Genomic DNA, 24,733 nt, shown 5'->3' on the forward strand with positions numbered 1-24,733 from the left:
TAGAGTGACATCCATCCATTTTCTATACTGCTTATCCATGAAAGGTTGCAGGGGGGCTGGAGCCTATCCCAGATGTGACTGGGCGCGAGGCAGGGTTCACCCTGGACAGGTAGCCAGTCCCTCACAGGGCCATCAGGAGCAATTAGGGGCTCAGTATCTTCCTCAAGCACACTTGGATGTGGTCACGAAGACGTGTGAGGATTGAACCAGCCAGCCTTGGGTTGCTGGACGGCCGCTCTACCTCTGAGCCATGCTGCATGAAGACTGACATCTTTCAATGAATTCAAATCTTGGATTTATTTGATGCTTTTAAAGTGCAAAAAAAAAACATATATGTAAAAAAATATACAATGAAGACATGAACAAAGGTACCTTGAATAGTTTTTCTGAAAATATTTGTTGCATGAACATACATGCATGTTACAAACATTAATAATGTTTTGTTTTCATGATTTTTTTTCTTCTTTCTTCTTTTTTGGTAAACATTTTGTACGACATAACCATGCAGTTTAACCAGCTGTAGTTTTGCTAACTTTTCCAAAGTCTTCCTGTGATTTACATTTTCAGGTTACAAAAAGGGAGGAATTCTCATCGAATGTGGTAAAAAATATTAAGTATAGTCCACAATTTTATGAAGATGCAGATCATGATTATCCAAAGAGGGAGGAGTCGTTTGGGTTACGAACACGTGAAGAAGCTCCGCCTCTCATCCAAAAGGGGCTTCTTCAGTTCTGCAAGCCTGGACGGGAGTTATTTAGCGTCTTTGTTGTTGCTATTCATCCTTGACCCAACCCTTCTTGGATATATATCCTGAATACTATATTTGCTAGAAAAAGTACTTCATGATCATGTCCACCGTACAAAATGTTTGAATGTTTAGAGCCAGCAGTACATTTAGCAACAAGCCATTTACAAACCTTGCTAACATACAATATACTGTATATTGACACACACACACACACACACACACACACACAGTTGATTTTTTTTTTTACACAAAATATTTAAGACAGCTAAGGTTTTCATTATGAACCAACCAATGTTTATAAAACATCGTAAGATTATTGTCCAGGTTTAATCCAGACATTTTATAAAAAGATAACATTATTTGACCGTTGCAAAAAAAATGCATCATTGTCCACTATTTACTAACATTCACACAGTAAAAAAATAGATGCAGTGACGTAAAGAGACACTTGTTCTGTGATTGAGGCAAGAAATATACAGATGTAAAATGATGTGTATCATTCCAACGTAAGTTTTTTTGTTTGTTTGATTGTTTGCGTGTGTATGTGGAGAATGGTGCCATGCTGTTGGTGCCATTTTCTATTCATATACAGGGAGTGCAACAGAAGAATAAATATTGATTCATCAATCACTACACCTACCACAGCTCAGGAGCAGAAATAATTACAATAATTTAATATATATTCGTATTTCTTCAATGATTTGTTTTACAGCTGCCACCAGTTGAAAAATGAGTCACTCTTTAAAACTGATCTTTACATGTCTGATCACTCGCAAATTTTTCAGAAAGGGCCTGTCAGCTATTAATACTTAACATTTAGTTCACAGGGTGGGAAAATAACATATGCAATTAAATTTAAAACCAGTATAATCCATGCATTCTATGGTAGCATCCCTTTCTTTAAAGGCATTTTTAAAGAGCATATTATGGGAATGTAGGTTGAAAAACACTATGTAGAAAAGATGGTCATCAGACAAGATGATTAGTTTAAATATACCTGGATTTTTAAATAAAACAGCACCATTATGTCCTCAGTAATATGTGTATTCTGCAAGCAAATAGGCTGATAGCTCCTACCTGGAAAAGAAAGACAAACCATAAATAGGTAAGTGAATGAAGGAGAGACTATCATGTATGCTATTAGACAAATTACATTCACATTACAAAATAAAAAAAATAAAAATAAAACAAGACATACAAAACCTGTTATCACTCCAATAGGTGTCCTACAGATATTTATCATAATCCTTTATCAACCAGATTAATCCCCCCCCCCCCTTAGTACTGCTTTTTTGGGTTTCAAGAAGAAAGCAATGTATTTTTGAAAAAAATCGACTCTGCATTGCTGTTTATGCTTTTTGTGGGTTTGAAAAAATGTACTAATTTGTTTTTATAGCAAAGCTACAACCACGTGAGTTATAAATCTACTTTTCAGGTCTACGGGCTGCCCGAAGGCAGCATTGCAGATTTATTTCTGTTAATATTTTGTATCAGTTATTTGTGCTTTTTTTGTCTCCTTGTTTTCCACTGAATTTTGACGGTTACACTCAGAGGAGAAGTAGTGTTCGACATCAATCATGTTTTAGCGCTGTCCAAACATTAAATGAATGTGGACTGTCTTCTTAAGTTACAAAGAAAGACTAAGAAAAAAAACAGAAGTAAAGAAAAAGAACAGCTGATTTGTTTTCATCAAAATACCATGGAGCTCACATAACTTACAGATTTTATCCAAAGTACATGTTATACATTAAAAAAAAATAGTAAAAGTTTCAAGTCTGAATCCCAAACACCTCGTGACAAATGCATGCAGCTGCCCGAGAAAGGCTTAATACCAAATACAAGTCAGAGGTCTGAAAACCAATGAGCGTGGTTTTGGAATTGGGTTCACACTGAGGAGGCATATTGCAACTCTACACAGTAGCCTGATAACAAAGACTGTTGAATTCCATCCGTTTTCTATCGCTTATCCGTTAAGGGTCACGGGGGGCTGGAGCCTATCCCAGCTGACAGTGGGTGAGAGGCGGGTTCACCCTGGATGGGTCGCCAGTCCCCCACAGGGCCCATCAGGAGCAATTAGGGGTTCAGTGTCTTACTCAAGGACACTTCAACATGGTCACCGGGGGAAGCGAGGATGGAACTGGCGACCCTTCAGTTGCTAGACGGCCACTCTACCTCTGAGCCATGCCTCCCCTGCGAATTTTGAATTCTTTTGTCTTATTAAGAAATAACCTATTTCAAAAAAAGAAGTATTCATCCATCTTCTCTCCCAGATTCTTTCCTTGTTCCAGCAGGAGGTGCAGGCTGACACTTACAGTCTGTGTGACAGTGAGAAGCGTCCCTGCTCATTCTCTCCTTTATGCACAGGAATGGTAACATTGGATTTTGGGATAAAGAAGTTTGAATTCGAGGCTGTTATGTGACTTCATTCCTGCCTCTGCTTCCCTCGGGCCAGTCTTTCTTCTTTGTCAACGTTACGAAGGACAGTCTTGACTCCGTCGACGTTTGATGCCCACTTCTCCGTTCATGCTGCCCCTCATGCTGTCATCTCGCCTCCTCTTCATCTTCCCATTCTGGTGAAGAGAGAGTAAAAGAGATATTAAGAGAGTCTAAAATAAAACCCTGATGATGAAGTAGGCCATTAGACAGCAGAAATTAGAGATAGTTAGCTTTCTCTGAGACACTGCAATACACCCACACAACTGCCATTTTCTTTCACTTTTGTTTGAAAATCACACCACATATGTGCATGGCACTTGTGACAGTATGTTGCATACGTCACGCTAGCAGAGTCATGGAGAAATCTGTGGTAGGTAGGCAGTGCAGAACAGCACACACACCCAGTACAAAATTGACGACTGGATTGACAGATTGGCCGACTGGCATCAGTGAATGCCGCCTTAGTTATTGATGATGATGATGATCAAACGCGTGCATATCGGCTGATAAATCCCCAGTAGAAATACAGACAATCTCAGCAAGTCCACTGCAGTCTTCATGACCCCTGAAAATGAGTTTAACTTAAAACTAATGACACCAAAAAAATCTGACTTAATTTAGATTGGATTTTTTTACTTCAGTTCTCCTTATGTTCCGTGAACGACCACTAGGGGTCAGTATACTACTAAAGAACACAAACATCCACACAGAGGAAATAAGAAATGACTATTAAAGCTTTAATATAATGTAGTATATCTAAATGAATGATTATCATTGATACCAAAGGATTTTACGGGATAATCTATTTGACATGGTGAGAGGTTTGTCCCTCAGTGTCACACCATCAGCACCCAGGTACATTACTGAAGCCAGATGTAATATGATGTTAAATATGCTGTAAATATTAAGTGCAACACCGAAATATCTAACTTTCCAATCTTTTTTCAAAAATTATGCCCACTCAGACACTTCTTAGATTAGATAATTCTTCTTCACTAAAGATGAAATGATGCAATGAATCATGAGTATTTTTTAAGCATACACAAAAAAAGTATTACATGACATCAAATTCTGGAAAAATAAGAGGATTCTTTAAAAAACTGACAATTTAAAACACACACACACACACACACACACACACACACACACACACATTTTTCTAGTCAGCCTGACTGTTTCTCTACATTCAGCCAAGAACAGGGAGTTGACAGACCTTAGCATCCCGTTCTGCAAATTTTTGGAACATGTTGGCGTAGATCTTCTTGTCGTGCTCATGATATTCCTTCATCCTGCTCTGACAGATGGCAATCTGCACACGAGCTGCTCGATTCAAAGAATTGACTTGAAGCACTTGCTGAAAATCAGCCATGGCCAGGCTGAACTCGTTTCGGAGGAGTCGGGCTTTCCCACGACGATACAAAGCTTTCTCGTTGCACTCGTCGAGCTCCATCACCTTGAATAAACCAACCCACCCACCCACACACACACACACGCACGCACACACACACAGACTTATTAATTATAAATATATGTAGAATATCAGATAATAGGATGTTCTGTGGCATTGTTATACAATGAAATAGAAGCGCCTCACCTTGTTGCAGTTCTCTACTACAAGTGAGAACTCTTTTAGTCGTAGAAAGGACAAAGCTAAATTGAGATGAGCTGTCAAAACAAAGTCCTGTATCCTCTTCTGCTGCTCCAAGTCGGTACCACACTCCATCTCTAGCCAGAAAACAATGCGCTGGTACTGGATGATAGCCTGGTAGTACCGCGCCCCCTAATACACAAGGATAATGATCGTTATTTCAAAACATTTTAAAAAGTAATAATAATACATTTAAATTAAAAAAGACCAGCAAGGAGACTGTACCTTAAAATAGTGATTCCCTTTATGCTTCACTTCAGCAGCCAAAATCAGCTTTTCATGTAAGTCCATTTCCCAAGATTCTTTAGCCTTGAAGAAACACAGTGAGAAAATGAAGCTAGCATCAAGTTTGGGTTTGTTTGGAGTTTTGGAGTTTTCTTTGGTCTATCAAGACAGGCTCCTATTCAGTTTCTTTATTTAAAATAAACCCCAAAATAACACAAAATCTGATCTGATGAATTTAAACATTTGGAGCTCACCCTTTCAAAGTCTTTGAGAGTAACTTCATATACGAGGTCTTTGTCTGGTCCAATTTTGTACTCAGGTTTTCCTTTGCTTCCAAAACCATACCTGTTGAAAAAGGGGAAAAAAGAAAAGGGAAAAAATGAATATAAAATAAATTGGTCCAGTAACATTTGACATTAATTTTACATTTTGGGGAATCCCATTTGTGATGACATTTAAATCCTGGCCACAAATACAATTTATTGGAATATCTCAGCTGGATTTTGGACATAACACTGGCATGGTATCTTCATTTTAGGAAAACATTACCATCGTTTAAAAAATTACCACACATTCAAATGTCCAATTTAAAAAAAACAAAAAGTGCTGGAATGCATTAAGCAGTGGGAAGTAAGATGTGTTTTCTAAGAACATAACAGCATGTTGGTTTGAAAGGAAAATAGGAAAGAACCACAGATCACAGCATGAAAATTCCAGCACAAATTATTACTAAACAACATCCAACAAAAAGATGGACTAAAGTGAAATGAGAGAACTTAAATGTGGAGATTTGTGGAAACTTACTTTGGTTTTAAGTAGAGTAAACAGCACTCTCCTTTCTGCATCTTGTCCATGGCTCGGTCCACTCCCAGGGGAACACCTTTATCCTCGGCCTCGCTGACAGTGAAGCGGACGTCCCTGCAGTCAAACAATCGACCGCCACAGCTCCCTTCTAGGTGCACTGTAGGTCACGCAACACACATTCAGTGAGATGTTCAGTAACCCATTAAGTGTCTCACAAAATGTCAGTAAAAGAAGATCTTACCATCAACCATTGCTCCATCGTTGGGGTTGGTATAGCCTTCACCTTTGACCTTTATTCTTCTTACGATGCCGCCGTCATCCGTCAGCATCTGTCCTTCGAACCTGAGCAACTCCATCTGTTTTGTTGTTGACACGCAACAGAAAATTGTTCTCCACAAATAAGAGTTGTAAAAGAAAATAGAGAATCACAGCTCTGCAGTGTGCAGTGTAAAGAAACGAGTGTTTGGTGTAGGAGGACAAAAGCGAATACATAACAGGCGGGGAACAAAAACAAGTAGGAGTTGCCAGATAAATCAGGAAAAACACAACATAAATTGCAGGTAGAATTTTTGTGATCAAAATCGCTAAATCGACAGGTATTTATCTCATTGCTGACCTGTTTGAGACAACAACAACAATCCAAGGTGATGTTTTAATCGTACATAACCATTTAAAATCACATAATTTTCCTTAAAATTAGCCAGACATATTTGGCATCATTGGAAGCAGGGTTCTTAGTATTATGTGGGTTTGAACATGGTTTTGGCTGCAAAGCATGATTCTGGAATGACCGACCCACAAGTGGGTAAGTGAGATTTACAGTGAGTACTAAAAAACAAAGAATATATTTATGACTATTTACAGAGCATGTAATGAGTGGTCATGTTGAATGTTAACACTGAACTTTTCACACTTAATACCATATGAAACATTTAGCACATTGATACTATGGAAAGCCAGATAAAAGGATTTTACTGATGGGAGAAGATTCATTTCCAGGGCTGCGATTTGTCCTTGAGGTAACTTTTAAACAGAGCAGTCGAGAGCCTGAATCTGGATTGCTTTTTCTTTAATTATAATTATTATTGATCATAGAGGGCAGATAATTATCCCTGCTGAACTACAGGCAGGCTGGTGGAAGTAATACTTGGATAACTGTGACTGAGGAAGATTAAAATAGACAAACCAGTAAAGTTTATGACCAGTGAGCTCCATCCACAGAGACCCACACACACTCTCACACACAAAATGGCAGGAGCGCCTGCCTAGCATACCTACCTCAAATAGCACTGAGGAGCTGGGAGGAATTTTGTCAGGATTTCCAACAGTTCCATAAGCGTACTCTGGTTTACACAACAGTGTGCACACCTCACCCTTCTGCATGGATAACACACCGATATCCCAAGCCTTGAGGACTTGTCCTGAAAGCAGACAAAGAAACCTTTTTTTAAAGGTTCTAAGGAGTCCTTTCCTGCTGTAGCACTGCTTGTTTTGATTTAAGAGAGAGAGCGAGAGGTAAATAAATCCTGACAAGACGTTTTTAAGATGAGTAGCCGTTATTTGATGGCAACTGCAATATTTTATCAAGACAATTGCACCACACAAAACATCGTGAGTCTACAGTGGCAACAGAATCAGACGATACTTAATACTCATATAAGTGTGAATCTTCCTCACAAAGAAATCTCTTCACTTTTTGCCCATAAAAGCAAATGAATTCATCTTAAAACGAGCAAATATGAAACCTCCTAAAAAAACGAGGCGGTTTTTGCAGAGCCATCAGGGTTCTCACGGCATTTAATGTGAATTTTAATTGTGTGCATCTTTAAAAACAAACAAAAAAAACTTAAGACACTGAATCCACCTGTCCAGGGTGAACCCTGCCTCTCGCCTGAAGGGTGCTGGGATGGCTGCAGCCCCCCCCCCCCCCAGCGACCCTTAACAGGATAAGCAGAAGAAAATGGATGGATGGATGGACACTGAATACTACGACAAATTCTATTATCAAGTCAACGGGAAGTGTGAGGTGACGTTGGAGACACTGAGCTGAATTACAGAGACCATTGTGATTTTTTTTTTTACAGTATCTCTATTGGTGTTTTTCTTGGTAGATCTCATAGCCAGCTACGCGTAAAAACCAATATTATCTGTTCGACTCTGCGGTTGCCTGCTAAGATGCTTTAAGAGTGTTTCTTTGATGAGTTATTCCTCTGTGATTATGTTTAGAGCTCCACTGAAGTCACAGATAAAAGCTGGTGTCTTGTAGTGGCTGTAAAGCAAATACATTCATCTTATGGTGTGTGGGAATGAATTTTCCCCGTGTGCATTCAATAGCATATTGAGCCTTCAGTGTCGTGAATGTGGTCTTGAGACGATGATTTCCTCTCCAGGCCTCTGTGTTTCCTGTATTTCTGATAAGTCAAGGAAACCAGCCGTTGGGTGAGAGGTGGCTTCATGTTTAAATGCTAACTTTAAAAGAAAAGGGAAGAAAAAAAAATCCTTTGAAGAAAAGACAGCGACCATGCACTAACAGAGGAGACAGTAACACGTTTCTCGCGTCAGTCGTCACCCACCCTTCCCAACATTGAAGGAAAAAGATTCCTTGCGATCTCGGCTGCAGTCAAACTTTTTCCCAGTGAGCAGCTTTCCAGTGTAGTGAATGGTCACTCTGTCTCCAATCATTGGTCGTTCGCCATCGAGTCCCTGACGTTTCACAACCTGGAGACGGGAAAACAAGCCATAATCAAATAAGTGTGACAGAGAAGAACAGTGCAGTCATTAACATGTCACAGCTTTGGCTTAAATCCCTTAAATTGAATGTGAAAATTTCAATTTAATACCTTGATTACTCCTTGGTCTTTATTAGGTGTTACATCGATGCCTTTTGCAGCAAAAACAGGCGTGGCTGTCTGGCTGTCCATGGGCTGCTCCTGATCCGTGGTCATTTCTGCATCGAGGGTTCACACAGTGAAACTGTAAAAGGCATTTAAAAACACAAGCCTTGTGTTAGCAATTTCAGCAACTTCAATAACGCCCACCGGTGCTTAGTGTTATTGTCTGCCTCGGAATTTCATGACACGTTGTGACTTTGCAATTAAGAGTCTTTTAAATGTCACGTCATCGCAGGGATCTAAAGACTGACTCGTTCATAAGAGGATTAAAGGACTGACAGGCAAATAGTGAGAAACAAAATGAAGGGAATTCTAACAGCTTTACTATCAGGCTTGGGTAGCCAAGGTACAGGGTGTCATGTGTAACTTGGGACAAAGGGGTCAAGGTCCTATATCTAATTTCATTGGTGTGGGGTCAAGAGGGGACAATAAACAGAAAAATTCTGAAGAAGCAATGCCTGACGGTGACATCAAATGTGCCAGTAACATGCTATAAGAAATAAAAATATATACTATAATATTTTAAATCAGGTTATAGAAACACCAGAGTTACATCTACAAAAGATAAAGTGTTTTGGTATGAAAATCAAAGAACTGTAAATGTGGTTAAAAAAAAAAATCAGTAAATCCCTATGATTTTAATGCAAACACTTTTTCCTCCGTACCATACATACGTTCAACGACTGAATCTTTTGACTCGAGTAGTCCCAAAAGTATACAACGGAGCCTTTTTTTTCACAAGCCACATATCTTCTAAATATTTTGACTCTAAAATGGTATTTTTCAGATGCAGGAATCCAAAGAAAATGAGCTGTGTCGGAGACGTGCCTCCGTCTCACTAACAGACTCTTGTAATTTCTGGCAAACACCTCTCTTCTCTCTCCGTCTGGTTACACAGCAGCCCTGCCGATGTCATTTTTCCCACATGGTGAAACAGGAATTTAAAGGGATTTATACATGAAACCTTATATTAAAAGTGAAAGCTTGAGTAAAACTTGCTTTGCTTCAATCATTTTCATTATTTACTCTTCCAGATGAGGTGTCGGGTTTGACTGATTCAAATAGTAATCAGGAAAATGTTACACCATTGGAGCAGATTGTTATGAGAGATATAATCAACTGATGTTTTGCTAACACAGCTAACAACTAGCTACGAGTCAAGTGAATCTGAAGTGGGTGTAGCAAGTACAACCGACGCTATATTTAACGGAGGCAGATGACGGGGCAACAGGGGTTTAAGTTGCTTCGTCAGTGAAGTTAACTCTGATTTTGTTGTTGCTCATGACTCGACAACAGCAACAAACCAGCTTAAATACCCTTTGGGACTCAAGTCACCCAGTTTGTATAAGAGCTGGGAAGGAAGAAGAAGGCTGGTGCTGTTAAGTGGTTAAACCCTGATGAGCAAAATGTTTCTCGTATTTCTTTTTTTTTTTGAGAAGTCTATTTTTCCATGTTTTCTCTATAATTGTACATTGCCAATTCAACCCCGTATCCAAGCTGGTCCATTGCTCCACCTCCTTAGCCACTCTGGGGAGCACCAAAATTAGCACACGCTTCCCTGGAGTCAGCAGACAAATCAAATCACCTGAGGGCGACAGGTTTCACCGCAGGGTGTAGCACACGGAAGGATCCCACTATTCCCCATAACCGAGCTGAGGAGGTACTACTCCCAGGTCACACACCACGCCAAAGGCAACACAAGGAGACGAGACAGCTACGCTGCCCGGGCCCCCTCAAGTTACTTTCTCTACACCTGATATAGATCCCACACTCAAATACCACAATGACGGAAAGGACTCTAATAAGGTGCAACAAATGATGTAACTGTTATTGTTTTTCATAAAAATGACAGAGTCTTAGAGCTCTTTTTAGAAAAAAGTATAGAAAAATGAAGTGCTCCGAGCAAACTGACTAAGTTTGCCACCAGGGCTAATAATCAGCACCCTATGTAAGAAATGGATCCAAATATGAATGAATAGGTGTCAGTGAATATGTTCCACAGCTTCTTTTACAGTCAAGTTTCATTTTATTTCATATTGTCAAGTTTCCTTTTCATAATCATTCTAGCAGCACATGCCTGAATCACACCTCCTAGGTGCAGCAACAACCCCCCACTACAGAAAAATCCCAGAGCAAACATCACCGCCACCCTCCTGCCTCCTTTTTTTCAATTCGGAACAAACTTGCAACAAGGACCATTACACAGGGAATAATTGATGGGGCTTTACTGGAAAATCAGACAACGATATCAATACCAGATCCCCATAATCCATGCAATAAATACCACCTTTTCCTCCATATTATATAACGTACCACTATTTAAGGACGCTGTGTCTGAAGCCTTGTACCGTATGAAACATACATTACCAATTTTGTTGCAAAAGCCCCGTAAGTGCCGTAGCACACCTTCTCTTATCCCCCACTGATGAAGTAATTACATAACTGTAAATCTCAGTCTAAGGCAGAAGCTTTGCTTTCATCATATTGTAACAGCGAGGAACACTATGTTCACAAGTTTTATGACCCTTTGTGCAACAGGACCTAAGAAAAATGGCTGCTTTATTGTAATGGAAAGGAAAAATGAATTTTTTAAAGAGCAAATACTCCATAGGATAGCTTCAGAATTAGTCTTTGATTTGTCTTGTTTCTAAAGCCATCATGTGTGAAGCAAACACACCGTGCTTCCCACAACACTCATAAATAGAGTGACAGGGGTCTAAATATATGTGATGACAAGTGAAACTTGATTAGGTTTCAGCTACATAGAGGGGACAGACTGATTTATTATCAGCCTTTTAGACTGCATGTCTGTTTTTTCCCCAACGCTGCATAATCTAGTAGTCCATAGCCCTCCAACCCACCCACACACACACACACACACACACACACACACGCACGCACACGCACTCATCCTTGTAATTATATCTTTGTGAGTCTTTTCATTGATATAATGCATTCCCTAGCCCCTCACCCGAAACCTAACCATCTCAACTGACTGCCTGACCCTAACCTTGACCCTAAACCAAACCAGATCCTAATTCTAACCTCGACCCTAAAACCAAGTCTTAACCTTCAAACGGCCCTTTGAAGATGTGAGGACCGGCTGAAATGTCCTCACTTTCCAAAAATGCTCTCTCTCTGTTAGTTAAATACGTATTCTAGTCCTCAATATGTAGCAAGTACAAGAATATACACACACACACACGCACGCACGCACACACACACACACACACACACGCACACGCACACACACACACACACGTCTATATACAGAAATACATCCCTCCAGGACTGAACAGACCAGTACAATAATTTATAACAGCTGCTATTACTGGTATTTTCTTAGACAATGAATGAAATGAATCCATACGTATGCATTTATATTGTTCGTTTATGTCACAAATATATGTAAGATTATATGTGTCTACTTTTCTTGGTTTCCTGAGTGTCAAGATCCTGCAAATTAAGTCATCCTTCTGATTCTTATATTACCACATTTCTCTCTGTGTTTCAGTTCGACACCTTATAAATCTAAGCTCACTTTACCCAGCCGGTAGTGTAGGGAGGACTGACTCACACACACATGCACGCATGCAAGCACGCACGCGTACTCACACACACAAATTATTTCTGTGGAAAAGAGAAAGTGTTGTGAAAGACGATTGGAGAAGCGAAAATATGAAGAAAAAAAAAAGTAAATTAATGTCAATCTTGACACATCTTGATGTGACACCTTCAGCACTGATCTTATCTGAGTAGAGATAAAGTAACAAAACTACTGTCTCCTACTACAACCTGAAAAGCAGGATCATTAAAGACATTTTCTGACTTAAAGGGAATGTGAGTCGGTGATAAAACTGCATGTTTTGGTGTTGGCGTGTCCCTTAATGTGATGTTCCCCCAAAAACATTGTTTTCTAATCATAAACAGGTGTGTGGAGCTTCTGAATATGTTTGGGATTTTTTGTAGGGAAATATAATGTTTTCAGCAACAGGCTGTTTCACACTAACATTCAGCATTTCAGCACTTGACTGCATATGAAAATGAAAAAAATGGCACTGCTTCTCACTTTATTACTTCGATCATTTTCCTTGAATTTGTGCTCTCATTCTCCAAAACAACGTGATGTCCATGGCTAAATACACAGGCGGCATCTCAGACGTCTGTGGTTAAAAAAAAAAAGAAAGAAAGAAAGAAAGAAAGAAAAGTAAAGGAAAGAAATCAGCAGCGGCTTTGCCCGAGTAATAAAACTATAATGACACGTTTGTGTTCCAGCTGCTAAATGTTGCCCTGGCACAATAATCTTTGAAGGTAGTGATAAAGCTTGTTTCCCATGTTAAACATGTTGTAAAAAATGATTTGGTGATTATCATCACATGAAACAGCTGACAAATAAACACTTGCTCACATAGCATCAGCTGCTCTTGGACGCTGTGATGTTAGTGTAACTGTTAAACTAACGTCCGAACGTGCGGAAGTTTAACACATCCGGACAGAGGCGCGAACAACAAATGATGATGAGTTGGATGTTCGGATGAAAAATTCCGACACTGACCTTATTAGTTATCGCTCCGGGTGCCGACAGCCACTCATAAGTCAGTGATTGAAGAGACGCGTGATTTATGTGTTCTTGTGAAAAGAATTCACCTCACTAGTGTTTTACTTTTATTTGTATAAAATTAGACCAAGAATGAACGTTGATTACCATTTTTTGAAGTTTGATGATCAAAATGAACAATAAACATTACAATGAGACGAAAAAAAAAAGATCATATGAACAATAATCCACCTAAAGAGACACATCAGGGTTCACCACAAAGAAATCCATGTCAGTTATCACTGACAGGACTAAATAAAAAAAAAAGAAGCTGCAGGGAAACGTCTCCTTGTCCCACCTGAGCCACGACCAACAGTTCAACTCCCTGGTCTGGATATTTGGACATTTTGAGAGCATTTTAACAGACGTTGATGGGCAGAGCAGATCGTCATCCAGCTGAAGCAAACAAGATTTCAAAGCACCCTGAAGCATCTGAAATCCTGCTCCTATTTACTGCGGAGGCTAAAGGGAGTCATGTGAGGGGAAAGGAAAAGTTCAGCACCGATCAAACAGTGGTCTTGTGGCCACTTAACATTTCCACAGAGACAATTCAGACGTTTCGCAGAGGCAGATGTGATATAATTGTTTTTCTTTCTTTTTTTTCTTAATCAGTTGTCCTCTCTGACATTCAGGACATTCCACATGATGTTAGTGAAAATTTGGATGAATTATGATGCACAGCCATGGTGACTGTGTTCTGGACTGGGATTTTTTTTTTAAATTTAACCCCTTGGCAGACTCCACCACAATCAATCACACACCGCCCACCTTCACACTCCTCTGAATACCACCCAGTACCACTCCCTATAAACGCTCACGCCATGAAATGAATAAGAGGGAATCAAGTAAGATTAAGAGAGGACACCAGTATCCTTCCAGCAGGAAAACTTGCTAAACTGTATGTTGAACAGCCAGCCCATTGTTAGCATGCTTATGGTAAATTCTCTCCCCAGGGGCATCGTTCGGCTCTTGAGACACGGGGGGTTTATTCCAACCTGGAAATCTTGATTTCGCAGTAAAATCCATGTAAGATGGAAGACACTGTGTTCTACCAAAAAAAGTTCCAGTCCGGTGGGTCAACTGCTTTCAACTGTTGCTTTCAACAGGTCTCCCAGTCACTCTGGCTACATTTGAACTGTGACAAACTGTGTTAACTCCGTGTCTTATCGGTCTATCTGATACTGTCCTCCTCTTCACCTCTCCGGTGGCTCTTTGTGTCTTATCTGTCTATCGCTGTCCTCATCTCCTCTCCTGTCCTGTCTTGTCCTCTTCTCCTCTGTCCTGTCAGCGTGTGACCGTGAAGATATGACCAAAGCTCACGGGATGATTAGATCATGAGCGTATATTTGATTTACACACAATTCTTTTGTCCGTCAGCTCAAGATTATACAAATTATTAACACACCATATCACACCTCATCTAAATGGGGTGGAAAACGAGTAAAGGTTTAAATCAGATGGCTATATATATAAATGTAGATGATGGTAATCCAACTTTCTGGACGGTAGCACAGAGACTCAAAGCTAGATACCTTCAGTGTGTAATACCAGCACAGAAACATCTTCAAAGGTGTGTGAGACGCATCAGGTTTTCAGCTAACACCAACTTTAATGCCCTCAGCGTTATGCAGAGTTAACTGTTTAAGTCACAGAGGAGAGCTTCTACCTCTACGCTACTCAGAACTTCATTTCTGAGGCCTTTAAACTTTAGTGCAGAATAATTGCCTCTGGGTAACCCAGAGGGTTGGAAATTAGCACCCAGCACCAGCAAAATCTGGGTATTTTACTCTAGTGGTGGGTGAATTTGCTGATTCTAAAAGCGCGATGGCATGTTACATACAAGTGGCTAACAGCGATTTCTGCCTGTGCTCGTGGGGGTCGTGGCTGCAGGATTCTCTGTTAAATGTCTTCTCAGTCACAACATTGCTAATTTACACTGTCTATATGTGCAGGTTTGTATTCATACTGAACCATAATAATCCTACATACAACCCCGAAACCCAACACTGTCAGACGTTAGCATGTTAGCGATGTGTCGTGCTAAGTTTAGCCCAGACTGATTGGTGTCTGATTGTCAGTCAGACTATTGAGAGACTAGAGGACCCTCACGCATCTTTGAGATCAGTTAACTGGGAAAATATCAGGTTCTCTGTTGGCTCTTTGTTTTTTTTACTGTATAGTACGCTGTAACCAATACCTCCAGGGTGCTGTAAACAGAAGTTGGAACAAGAAAGCCAGCCGTATGCATTTGTGATTGTTTAAAGCTTTTACTTATTCTGCTGGCTTGAACTGAAACGGGACTATTGTGTAACCTGACACCCCTTAAAGGGGGACTAAGTGTGCGCACGGGGGAGAGGGAGTGTATTCTGTGGTCACAATATTTGTCTTAGGAAACTTAATAACATTTTTACCTAAATCATCTTATCTTGAAGATCTTGGATTAATTTGTCACTTGTTGGCTGCGAGATTTTTGAATCTGAATGCTGTAGCGGCAGGTGGGCAAACAAAAAGTTCAATGTGTATTTCTGCAAGGGGGGGGGGGGGCTCCCTGGCAGCACCATTTTTTCATCGCTCTCTGCTTGTACTGCTATAAAAGTGACTGCATCCTTTACTGCTCCTGGGGGTCTATTACACACTCGAGCCTGGTAATGGGGTTGCACATGCAGCTCAACAGTACTGCGTATAGTACAAATGTAGCAGCATGTATAATAGTTCTTTTTATTTTTGCAAGCAAATTTTCCTTTGTTTGTCTGCCACGCCATCTTTTTCCCTCCCACTTCACCGTGTCAGGCTTCACTTGCTCTAAAAATGTACATTCGCCATCTGTAGAACACCCGAGCTGCTAAACCTGCACATGTGATGGGACAAGGCACACACATTGTTTACATGCCCAGCCCCAGGTATTCTTCATAAGGGACATAAATCAGTCAACACACTACACTACGGGGACTTGCCTCTATTTGGTAGGGAAAAAAAAACGTGACCCTACCCCCTCACCCACCACAACGCAGGGTGAGGGCTTGGGGTTAAGGTGAAGGTTGGGCAGGTAGTCATTATAGTTCAAGTTAAGTCACAGGAAATTAATTTAAATCCATGAAATGTTGTTAGAAGTGATGAAAACGTGTGTATGTGTGTGTGCGTGCATCTGAACACAATGTTCCCTCTATTCACAGTTCCCCGCTAGCAACGCCTGATGGTGTTCACCAATCTGAGACCCCCCCCCCCCCCCTAAAAGCCAGCTTCATTTACTGGATGAGGGTTTTAGTAAAATCTACATTGTCTTGAAATTTGCTATAGAACACTAATCTGGTTTACATAAAGCAAGTGTGTGAACACTATGATGAATTACATCCATTGGAAAAATCCCATTATTAGCAATTTAATCCATGAATGTCATTTTCTTCTTTTTTTATCTTTTTTCATGTCTAAAAACATTAATTTCATTAACACTACACAAGGAGGAGTGGAGCTGAAAACCATTACAGATGAGCCAGGATGCCATGAAGACTGCATGTACCTAAAGTCAGTCAGACACCCTGCTCAGGAACACACAATGAGGCAGACACACACACACACACACACACACACACACACACACACACACACACACACACACACACACAGTTTATCTGTACATTGTGTCTCGTACTCTGCTGCTACTGACATCCTGAACAAACATACTGTCTGACACGAGAGAAGCTTTGTTAACCTGAAATCCCACTGCCGTAACAAGGCTTTGTGCTCTGAGTACTTTCAGTGGCCATTTGCTTTAATGTGACAGGACGTTCTGTGTCAGTGAATGAAAGGTAAAGAGCTGGACCCATTAAAAGGAAAAGAGCTGGTCGCTATAGTTACCTCCATCAAGGAGGTCATAGTGTTTTCACTGTTTTTTGTTTGTTTGTGAGATGGATATCTCACACACACGCGCGCACACACACGCACGCGCGCGCGCACACACACACACACACACACACACACACAAAAACAGGAAAAAAAGCCAATTTTCATGAAACTTGGCAGAGGGGTGGAGCGTGAGTCAAGGAAGAATTTTGGGGCAGATCCAGGATTTTTTTTTTAAACTTTTTTCACCAGTGTGAGATTGTACATTTATTTGCCATGTTCATTCATTTCGAAGGAAATATTCCACAGAACATGGAAAAGAAAAAAAAAAAGGAACGGTACATGGATGGTTTCAGGTGCAGATGTGCTTCCAGAGCGTTGATGGAGATCTCAGGGTGCACCTTGACGCTGACTTCTTTTGTTTGGGGTTTTGTTTTTCTTTCTTAATTTGGAGGAGTTAATGTATTAATCTTCATTGATGATTGACCCAGAAGCAGTTGCTAAAATGACTGCCGCAGTAAATGTCAGTAGGGGATTCTGTATCACCACCTCATCAGATAGGATACATGTACAATATGTACCATGACACACATATTACTACCATTACGTCCTGTTCTGCACCGGCTGATTCCAAATGAATCAGCACACCACAATCACTGGGACTACATATACAATTGAACACACACACACACACACACACACACACACACACACAAAAACTGTTACATGCAACCTGTAATTTATGAAGATTAAAGGGATTCTGGATATAAACTGTTGTCCTCATCCACCTCCAAAGGGAAGCAGAGCCAAGTGCCACATTTACACCCATTCTCACCTACTCTCTCTCTCTCTCTCTCTCACACACACACACACACACACACACACACACACACACACACACACACAGGGAGTCTTATCAGCCCTTATTTTCCAGAGCACACTGGGATAAACTGTAACCTAAAATGCCCCTGCACGTGTGACACCTTCACCGGAGCGTTCACCTCAACACATCTCACAGCAACACAATTGATATTTTAATCATAAACTGTTTGACAAAACGTGACGTTTTCATCGGCCGGATATTTTTCTTTTAGGAAAATAATTAATAATGATGAATGTATCTCTAACAAGTGTCTCTTTCTCAAACAGGCAACTTCATATATTAATCAATTTCCTTTTAGCAGCGTAAAGAGAATAAATAAATGACTCACATTTTCTTTTGTTCCTTTTTTTGTAAAAAAAAAAAAAAAAATCTTCCCAGAAACGGCCGGTGAAACGCCGAAATTGCACTTTTTGTGGTGGATTTTTCTAACCGTATCTATTCCTCTATGACAAGCTCGCCCCTCCTCATCGCTCATCCAGGGTACTAGATGTTCTGTCCATGTGGTTCTTATGTAGCGGCTGTTTTTATCTTTTTTCTCCCCTCATCTCTTTCTAATGACATCAAGCGTGCCGGTGCGGTTGCCACATGGAGCACAGACTTGAAAATGACCCCGGTGGAGAGAGAGAGACGCACCAAATGCACAGAGAGCGAGAGACAGAGCGACAGAGAGAGAGAGAGAGCGAGAGAGAGAGTTGTGGGAGGGCGTTTGGTGTAAGGGCAGGTCTTGGAAAGCAGCCACAAAGTAACACAATGTTCCGGCTGTACTGTAGCTGTACCGCTGCCGCTACTGATGAGAACACTGTGTTCCAATAGACACCCTGACCTGTAACCCGTTCCGTGCCGAGCCAGGCTGGGAACAGGCTGTACCGCAGCAGGCTGTTCCTATCCGGTCAGCTGACGGCACATACAGTATCATCAACACGGCTTTGTAAGAGCCGCGCCGCCGACACAGCGCACACTGACGGGATGTGTAGCACCGAAATAGCCCCCAAGCAAGCACACCTCACTGGCCGATAAGAAGCGCAGTGAGGCGGATTACTGTGTCTGTAAGAGACGGTAAAACATCTTTGTTTCCCGGACTTTTAATGTATGATACAAGTTGTGTTGGCTAATTTATTTGAAGGTAGGGATTTCTACGACCATTCACAGTGTCCGTATTGTGATTTACTGACATTTTTACATTACATTTTCACATTTTACCCCGAAACAAGTTGTCGGGGTTGTTGTTTTTTTTCTTCGTTTTTTTTCAAAACAATTGATGCCATGTTTCAACAGACTTCCTTGTAAAGTACGTTTGTTACAATTAGGTTACGAGGCAAACAGTGTTTGTTTTATGCAATTATTTCACATTAACCTATTGTGTTGCAAGTCAAAGATTGATCTTAAATAAAAGGACCAAAACAATATAAGGTGGGGACTTAACTGTCACTGCGCGACTGGCTTGAATATATTGAAGTATTAAACAAAAATGTTAATGATATACTGAAATAATTTACGGTGGATGACTGTCCTAAAAAGCTCTCTGCAGGATGTTATTGGTGCATATTTCTTGGTCAGTGAAACATCGTGAGCACTTGTTTTCCAAATTAAATCTCAATAAGATGATTTCCGATTTGATTTGAAAAGTGGTAGGAGTTGGTTATGATGTCAAAATAAAACAGTCGCTATTCAAGCTTTCCATCTAATAAGTAGAGCTCATTCAGGGAGCAGAATATGCTTACAGTCAGAGAGAGAAAGTGATAATTTATCTGATAAAACTTAAAGTAGAATACATCGTGTTATATTGAGTCAATTATGAATCTGCAAAGAACATCTGGCAGGAGAATATAAGTAATAAAGGAGTAGAGCATGCAGTACCCCTTTCTGCGTTGTAATTTAAATACTTGAGAACTTCAGGGAATAATTTTGAGTCACTTCCCTATTAAGTTGCTACGGTGGCCCTGAGAGTTCAACGCACTGCAGTTTAAAGAACAGAAACCTACAAATAAACAGAACACAAGCAAATTCAGAACACGTTTTCACCAAATTGTATTCGATGCATATGGAAAAACATGATGCATACAGACACACACACACACACACTACATTACAGTTACGTAGCAAAGTCAACAACAGATGTGTTTCCAGAGCGCTTAGGAAAGTGATGAACTTGATCTGGTACATGTACAATATGTACGAGAACACTTATAATACAAATATTACATCTTGTACTGCACCGGTTAGTTCACTGCAAACAGTGGGATTAAGTCTAATAATCTACATTATACAACCTGCGATTTATGAAGATACAACTAAGATTAAAGGGCTTCATGTTCCCAACATATGGGGTACATACACAAATTACAGAAATGCTGCAAAGTCCATTAAATAAGTGAAGTGTTTCCAGAGGGGACTTAAAAGTGAGGAACACATCTGGATGTGCTTGTTTTTTAATTTTTTGTGGCGGTTTTTAGACCAGAGTACATCTCATGACGTTTTTAGTGTCGGCTCCCCGTCAGCAGTGTCGGAAAATCAACGTATATGGTTTTTGCTTTAGTTAAACATTTGAATTGCCAAACTGTGGCTTTCGTTGTTGTGTGATGGAATTACAGCGTGTGCTGTGTGAGTTCCCTCGTAGAACTGATGAAGACGTTTTCTCTACTTGCTTGTCTTGTGTTAAATTGCAGTGTGTTGAGCTCTCAGGGCCATCAAGTGTTTCCCCTCTGGCTGGTTATTTGTCTTTTAACGTGTTTCCCATCACAGATGACTCATTGCTTTACTGTACCACAGTTTAAAGCAGTGTATCGCAGTACTGCACATTGCTGTCTCACAGTAAAACAGAGAGCAATTGCAAGCAAGCCCTTCCCTCTTCACCAATGAACAGTTCACATAAGGCACATACCACATTTTGTAAAACCAATAATCCAATATGGCTGCCACATGAACAGACTGAAATATTAAGCGAATGCGTGAAGGTATATAAGATGTAGATAAGACTATGTAAAACAATAAGTAGTTTCATGTAGCTGCTACAGGAAGTCAGCAACAGTGACCAACAGCAACGAGGATCCTGTTTAGGACAATTAGACAGCTCGTTAACGCGAGCTCATACCTCCACACAGGCAGAATCAGCCAGACCCAGTGTTGAAAAATACCATTCTTCACAGAATGAACCACATCTGACAAAAGAGAATGTAATGAGTGCTTCCTTGGCTCATGCTGCACCTCTCCATCATGTTTAATGACAATCCGCCCCCTTAGTTTTTGAGAAATCAGCTAACAGACAAACCAGATGCTGCTGGAAAGCGCTGTGTTCTTGGTGGAGGTAAAAACTAGTCCGTAAAGCAGCCTGTCTTGTTGGTAGATGGACGAAAATATAAAACCACTCCATCAAGGCAAAGAGATATTTGAGATTGTGTACTAATCAATAATCCAATATGGCTGCCGTGGGACGTTATAAAATCAGCAAATAAAAAAATGAGGGGTTGATCTGGAGTTACGGCTTGGACACGGACGACGGTAACACATAGTGTCCCTGAAACATGTTGAATAAGTGATGGGGTTGCAGGTTTATTACTCTGTGGAATAAATAAATGATCACATGAAGATCTCCCTGAACCTCTGAGGGGGGCACAAACTGTCAGCTCATTTAAATCAGGGCTGAAAACACTGCTGTTTACTGCAGCCTTCTTATAGTATTGATTTGGGATTGATCTGGGTGATTTGGTATTGATGGATTGATTTAATATTGATTTGTCTGCTGTCGAATTGATCTTAAACTGTTTTATTGATTTTAAATGCTTTTTGAATGTTTTAATTCACATTTTCGATTTGAAACTGATTCTAACTTTCAATCCTCTCTTTACCCCTGTAAAGCACTATGAATTGCCCTGTGTATGAATGGTGCTATGCAAATAAATTTGCCTTGCCTTAAAGCACTCTCACTCCATCCATCATCAGAAATACATCAGGGTGAAAACCTAAAGAGTTTAGGGTTATGGTAACGTTTCATTTATTCTAGGAGGGGAAAATTTCCCTCCATAACCTTCTCATTGTAACCGACCAAGCACCAGACACGCTGCCAGTACAGTGCAAAGAATTCCAAAGCAAGAAATTGAGCCGAACACGAGAGCTGCGGGAGTGTGACTGTCTCTACGTGTGTGACACTCTTTTATCTGATTTTACAAGTGACAAATATTTGCTCCCTTGCCAGCTCATTACATAAACCTGCTGTATTTCTTCCCTTCATGAGGATTATAATGTTCTGTTTTTATGGAGTCTGTCTGGGTGGGGTGATGATTCATTCCTATGATCACTTCGGAGGCTGTAATTTGTGGCGCTGCTGAACTGCAGCGAGAGGCGTTCCTAATCTTATGAATGACATTTGACAAAATATTGTAAGATCCTGCAGAGTTCATCAGCACAGTATTGGTTTTGTAGAGGTTTTACTGTTGTAACTACCGCTAGCAAAGCGCACAGGACACGCTACATTGTGATTCATGTCGCCAACTGTTGCTTGTTTGCATAAATATTCAAAAAATGTTTTCTGTGGTTTAATTAAATGTGGCACACTCATAAGACTCAACTATAATTAATGTTCATATTGAACATTTTAGCATTAGAAAATCTAATAATACCAAGAGGTTCCCTGTGGACAGAAGACCCACAACCTGTTATTATCAATATTACTGATAGCTTAAGAAGTATTCTGAAAATAATATGAAATTACATTTATTTTGACTGTTGACTCTTAGCACCTTGTTCCTGTTGTCTATTCCCCGGCAGGAAATATTGTGATCTTGATTGAAATCCAATATATCGCTCTTCCATTTATGTTATTTGATCCAATAGAAAGTCAGTCATTTCGCCAAACCGGTGTAATATTGCAGTTTTGCAGTTCAGAGTACATCAAATACATTACAACTCTCCGTACTGAGTGAGTTATTAGCTTTTGAAGCTGTGAACATAGGAAGAGCAATAAAATTCCTCACAAAAAAAACCCGACTGTAACTCTTAATCTGCCACGCACATTTGTGCCGTTCTCTTTGCTAACAAATGTTGTTTCACCTCCACTCGGTGAGCCTCCCATGACACTGCCTGCAGAGAGCGCAAAACCAAAAACAATGAAAATAAGATATACAAAAACAGAAAATTTAAAGACAAACTATTGAATTGAGGGATTGATTTAAGTGTTAAAGACTGGAAATAGAAATTTAGAATATAAAGGTGTAGTATAGCAGAAACATTACTTAATCTTTGATATCATTTCTTTTTTTTTAAAGACGGATAAGTGTGTGTTCGGACAGGCCGGTGCCTGAGTGCTGACATTCTCATAGAAGACAGTTTTATGCCTTTGCTTTAATGCCTCATTAAATTATCGCAGCATCTTTTGTCGCTGCTGCTTTCGATTTATGAACATTTATTCTATGTTTGAGTTTATATTTGACAACCACTTCATGACAGAAAGTGCCAACTCACTGTATTTTATGATTCAAGGTACAACTTTATGGCGTAGTGTGAATCCTCCAGTCAGAGGTGGTGAGCACACCGTCTGACTGCGCGGCTGGCAGGAAGCCACGAAGAGATCGAAGGGAACATTGTGATCTTTTTATTTATAAAGGTGACATAAGACAAGTGAACCTGATTCTGCAAACCCACCGGATGTTGTGACCTGGCTGAGTAATCTTCTTCTGTGCAACCGAAAGTAGGTTTCGCACTCTTCTATCAGAACGTTTTATTCAAATCAGTAGAAAAAAATAGCACAGAACAACTGCGATCTTGTGATCTAAGAACATAATCAGCCTCCATTATGCATCTCCTCCCACCTGAAGTGATTAACAAGAAATAGATCATTTAAAAACCATCAAGAGTGTCGACTCTTGCAGAGAAAAGCTTGTTTTCCCGAAACCTCATTTGAACTCCGGCGTTCTGGCAGCTTTGCTGGCACTTTCTCCTTCTCTGTGTGCTTAAGTGGAGGTCAGAAATGAACTTGGATGAACTGAGGGGAAATGCTTGAAAACATTTCAGCAGTGACACATGGTGATGTTTGTTCCTGAAACATCAGGAGCACCTTGACTCTCTTGCAGTAAAACCAGTATTTATTTACAACAAATCTACTAGGACAGCTATTTAATACAATAATGATTAAAGTATTTATCAGTCATGTTGAGGGATGAAGTGCTGAGTATAACATTCAAGGTGAACATTTCTTCGGAGCCTTTGTTAAGTGTGTCAGTCTTTGCTATAATAGACAGTAGGTCTTGTAATTGGCTGAGAAATAAAACTCTGACGAGCATTTACGAGAATCTGCCTGTCTAGTGTCTTGGTGCGACTAGAAGCACGAGGGTGAGTTCATTCGGGGACACAGGCTGCACAGTCATCAGGAAGTGAAACAGAACAGAATGTGCTGTACTAATCTGACTGAAAAACATGGCCCTGAGTGGCAGCATGAAAAAAGATGTTTCATTTAAACAGCAAATATCCAGGAGAATCCCATGGCAGCGAGGGGTGGGGGTGGATATGTAGAAGGCAAACAAGCCGGGCTTAACTCTTCATTTAGTGATACACAAGACAAGTGGCGAGGATGAGGTTAGAGGGAGGGCTCGCTCTCACACAAACATGCACACTGCGACTAAAATAAAGCTCTTTGTGTTCTAGCCATCCGCGTTACGTACGTGGGAGT

General features: G+C 40.3%; 1 protein-coding gene across 1 annotated transcript; it reads right to left on the reverse strand.

Moving 5' to 3' along the window:
• Positions 1-278: 278 nt before the first annotated feature.
• fkbp5 (FKBP prolyl isomerase 5) lies at positions 279-18,704 on the reverse strand. The gene is made up of 11 exons (XM_086199459.1): positions 18,401-18,704; positions 8,702-8,834; positions 8,435-8,579; positions 7,140-7,282; positions 6,103-6,217; positions 5,862-6,018; positions 5,312-5,402; positions 5,058-5,141; positions 4,779-4,964; positions 4,398-4,637; positions 279-3,318 (listed from the first exon to the last, which is right to left on the reverse strand). Exons 2-11 carry the CDS (start codon positions 8,804-8,806, stop codon positions 3,220-3,222), a joined length of 1,365 nt encoding a protein of 454 aa, XP_086055585.1. The 5' UTR covers positions 8,807-8,834; positions 18,401-18,704; the 3' UTR covers positions 279-3,219.
• Positions 18,705-24,733: the final 6,029 nt, after the last annotated feature.

This window comes from Aulostomus chinensis, chromosome 3 (assembly GCF_037954235.1).
Source record: "Aulostomus chinensis isolate RoL2024-O1b breed Wild chromosome 3, RoL_Achi_v1.0, whole genome shotgun sequence".
NCBI lineage: Eukaryota > Metazoa > Chordata > Actinopteri > Syngnathiformes > Aulostomidae > Aulostomus > Aulostomus chinensis.

Bases quoted from the DNA above. Each gene is read 5' to 3' on its own strand.
- fkbp5 (XM_086199459.1), bottom strand. From the start codon at position 8,806: ATGACCACGGATCAGGAGCAGCCCATGGACAGCCAGACAGCCACGCCT. The intron at 5,403-5,861 runs GTAAGTTTCCAC...CTTTTTCAACAG, and splicing joins TTACTCTACTTAAAACCAAA to GTATGGTTTTGGAAGCAAAG. The intron at 4,638-4,778 runs GTGAGGCGCTTC...GGTTTATTCAAG, and splicing joins TAGTAGAGAACTGCAACAAG to GTGATGGAGCTCGACGAGTG.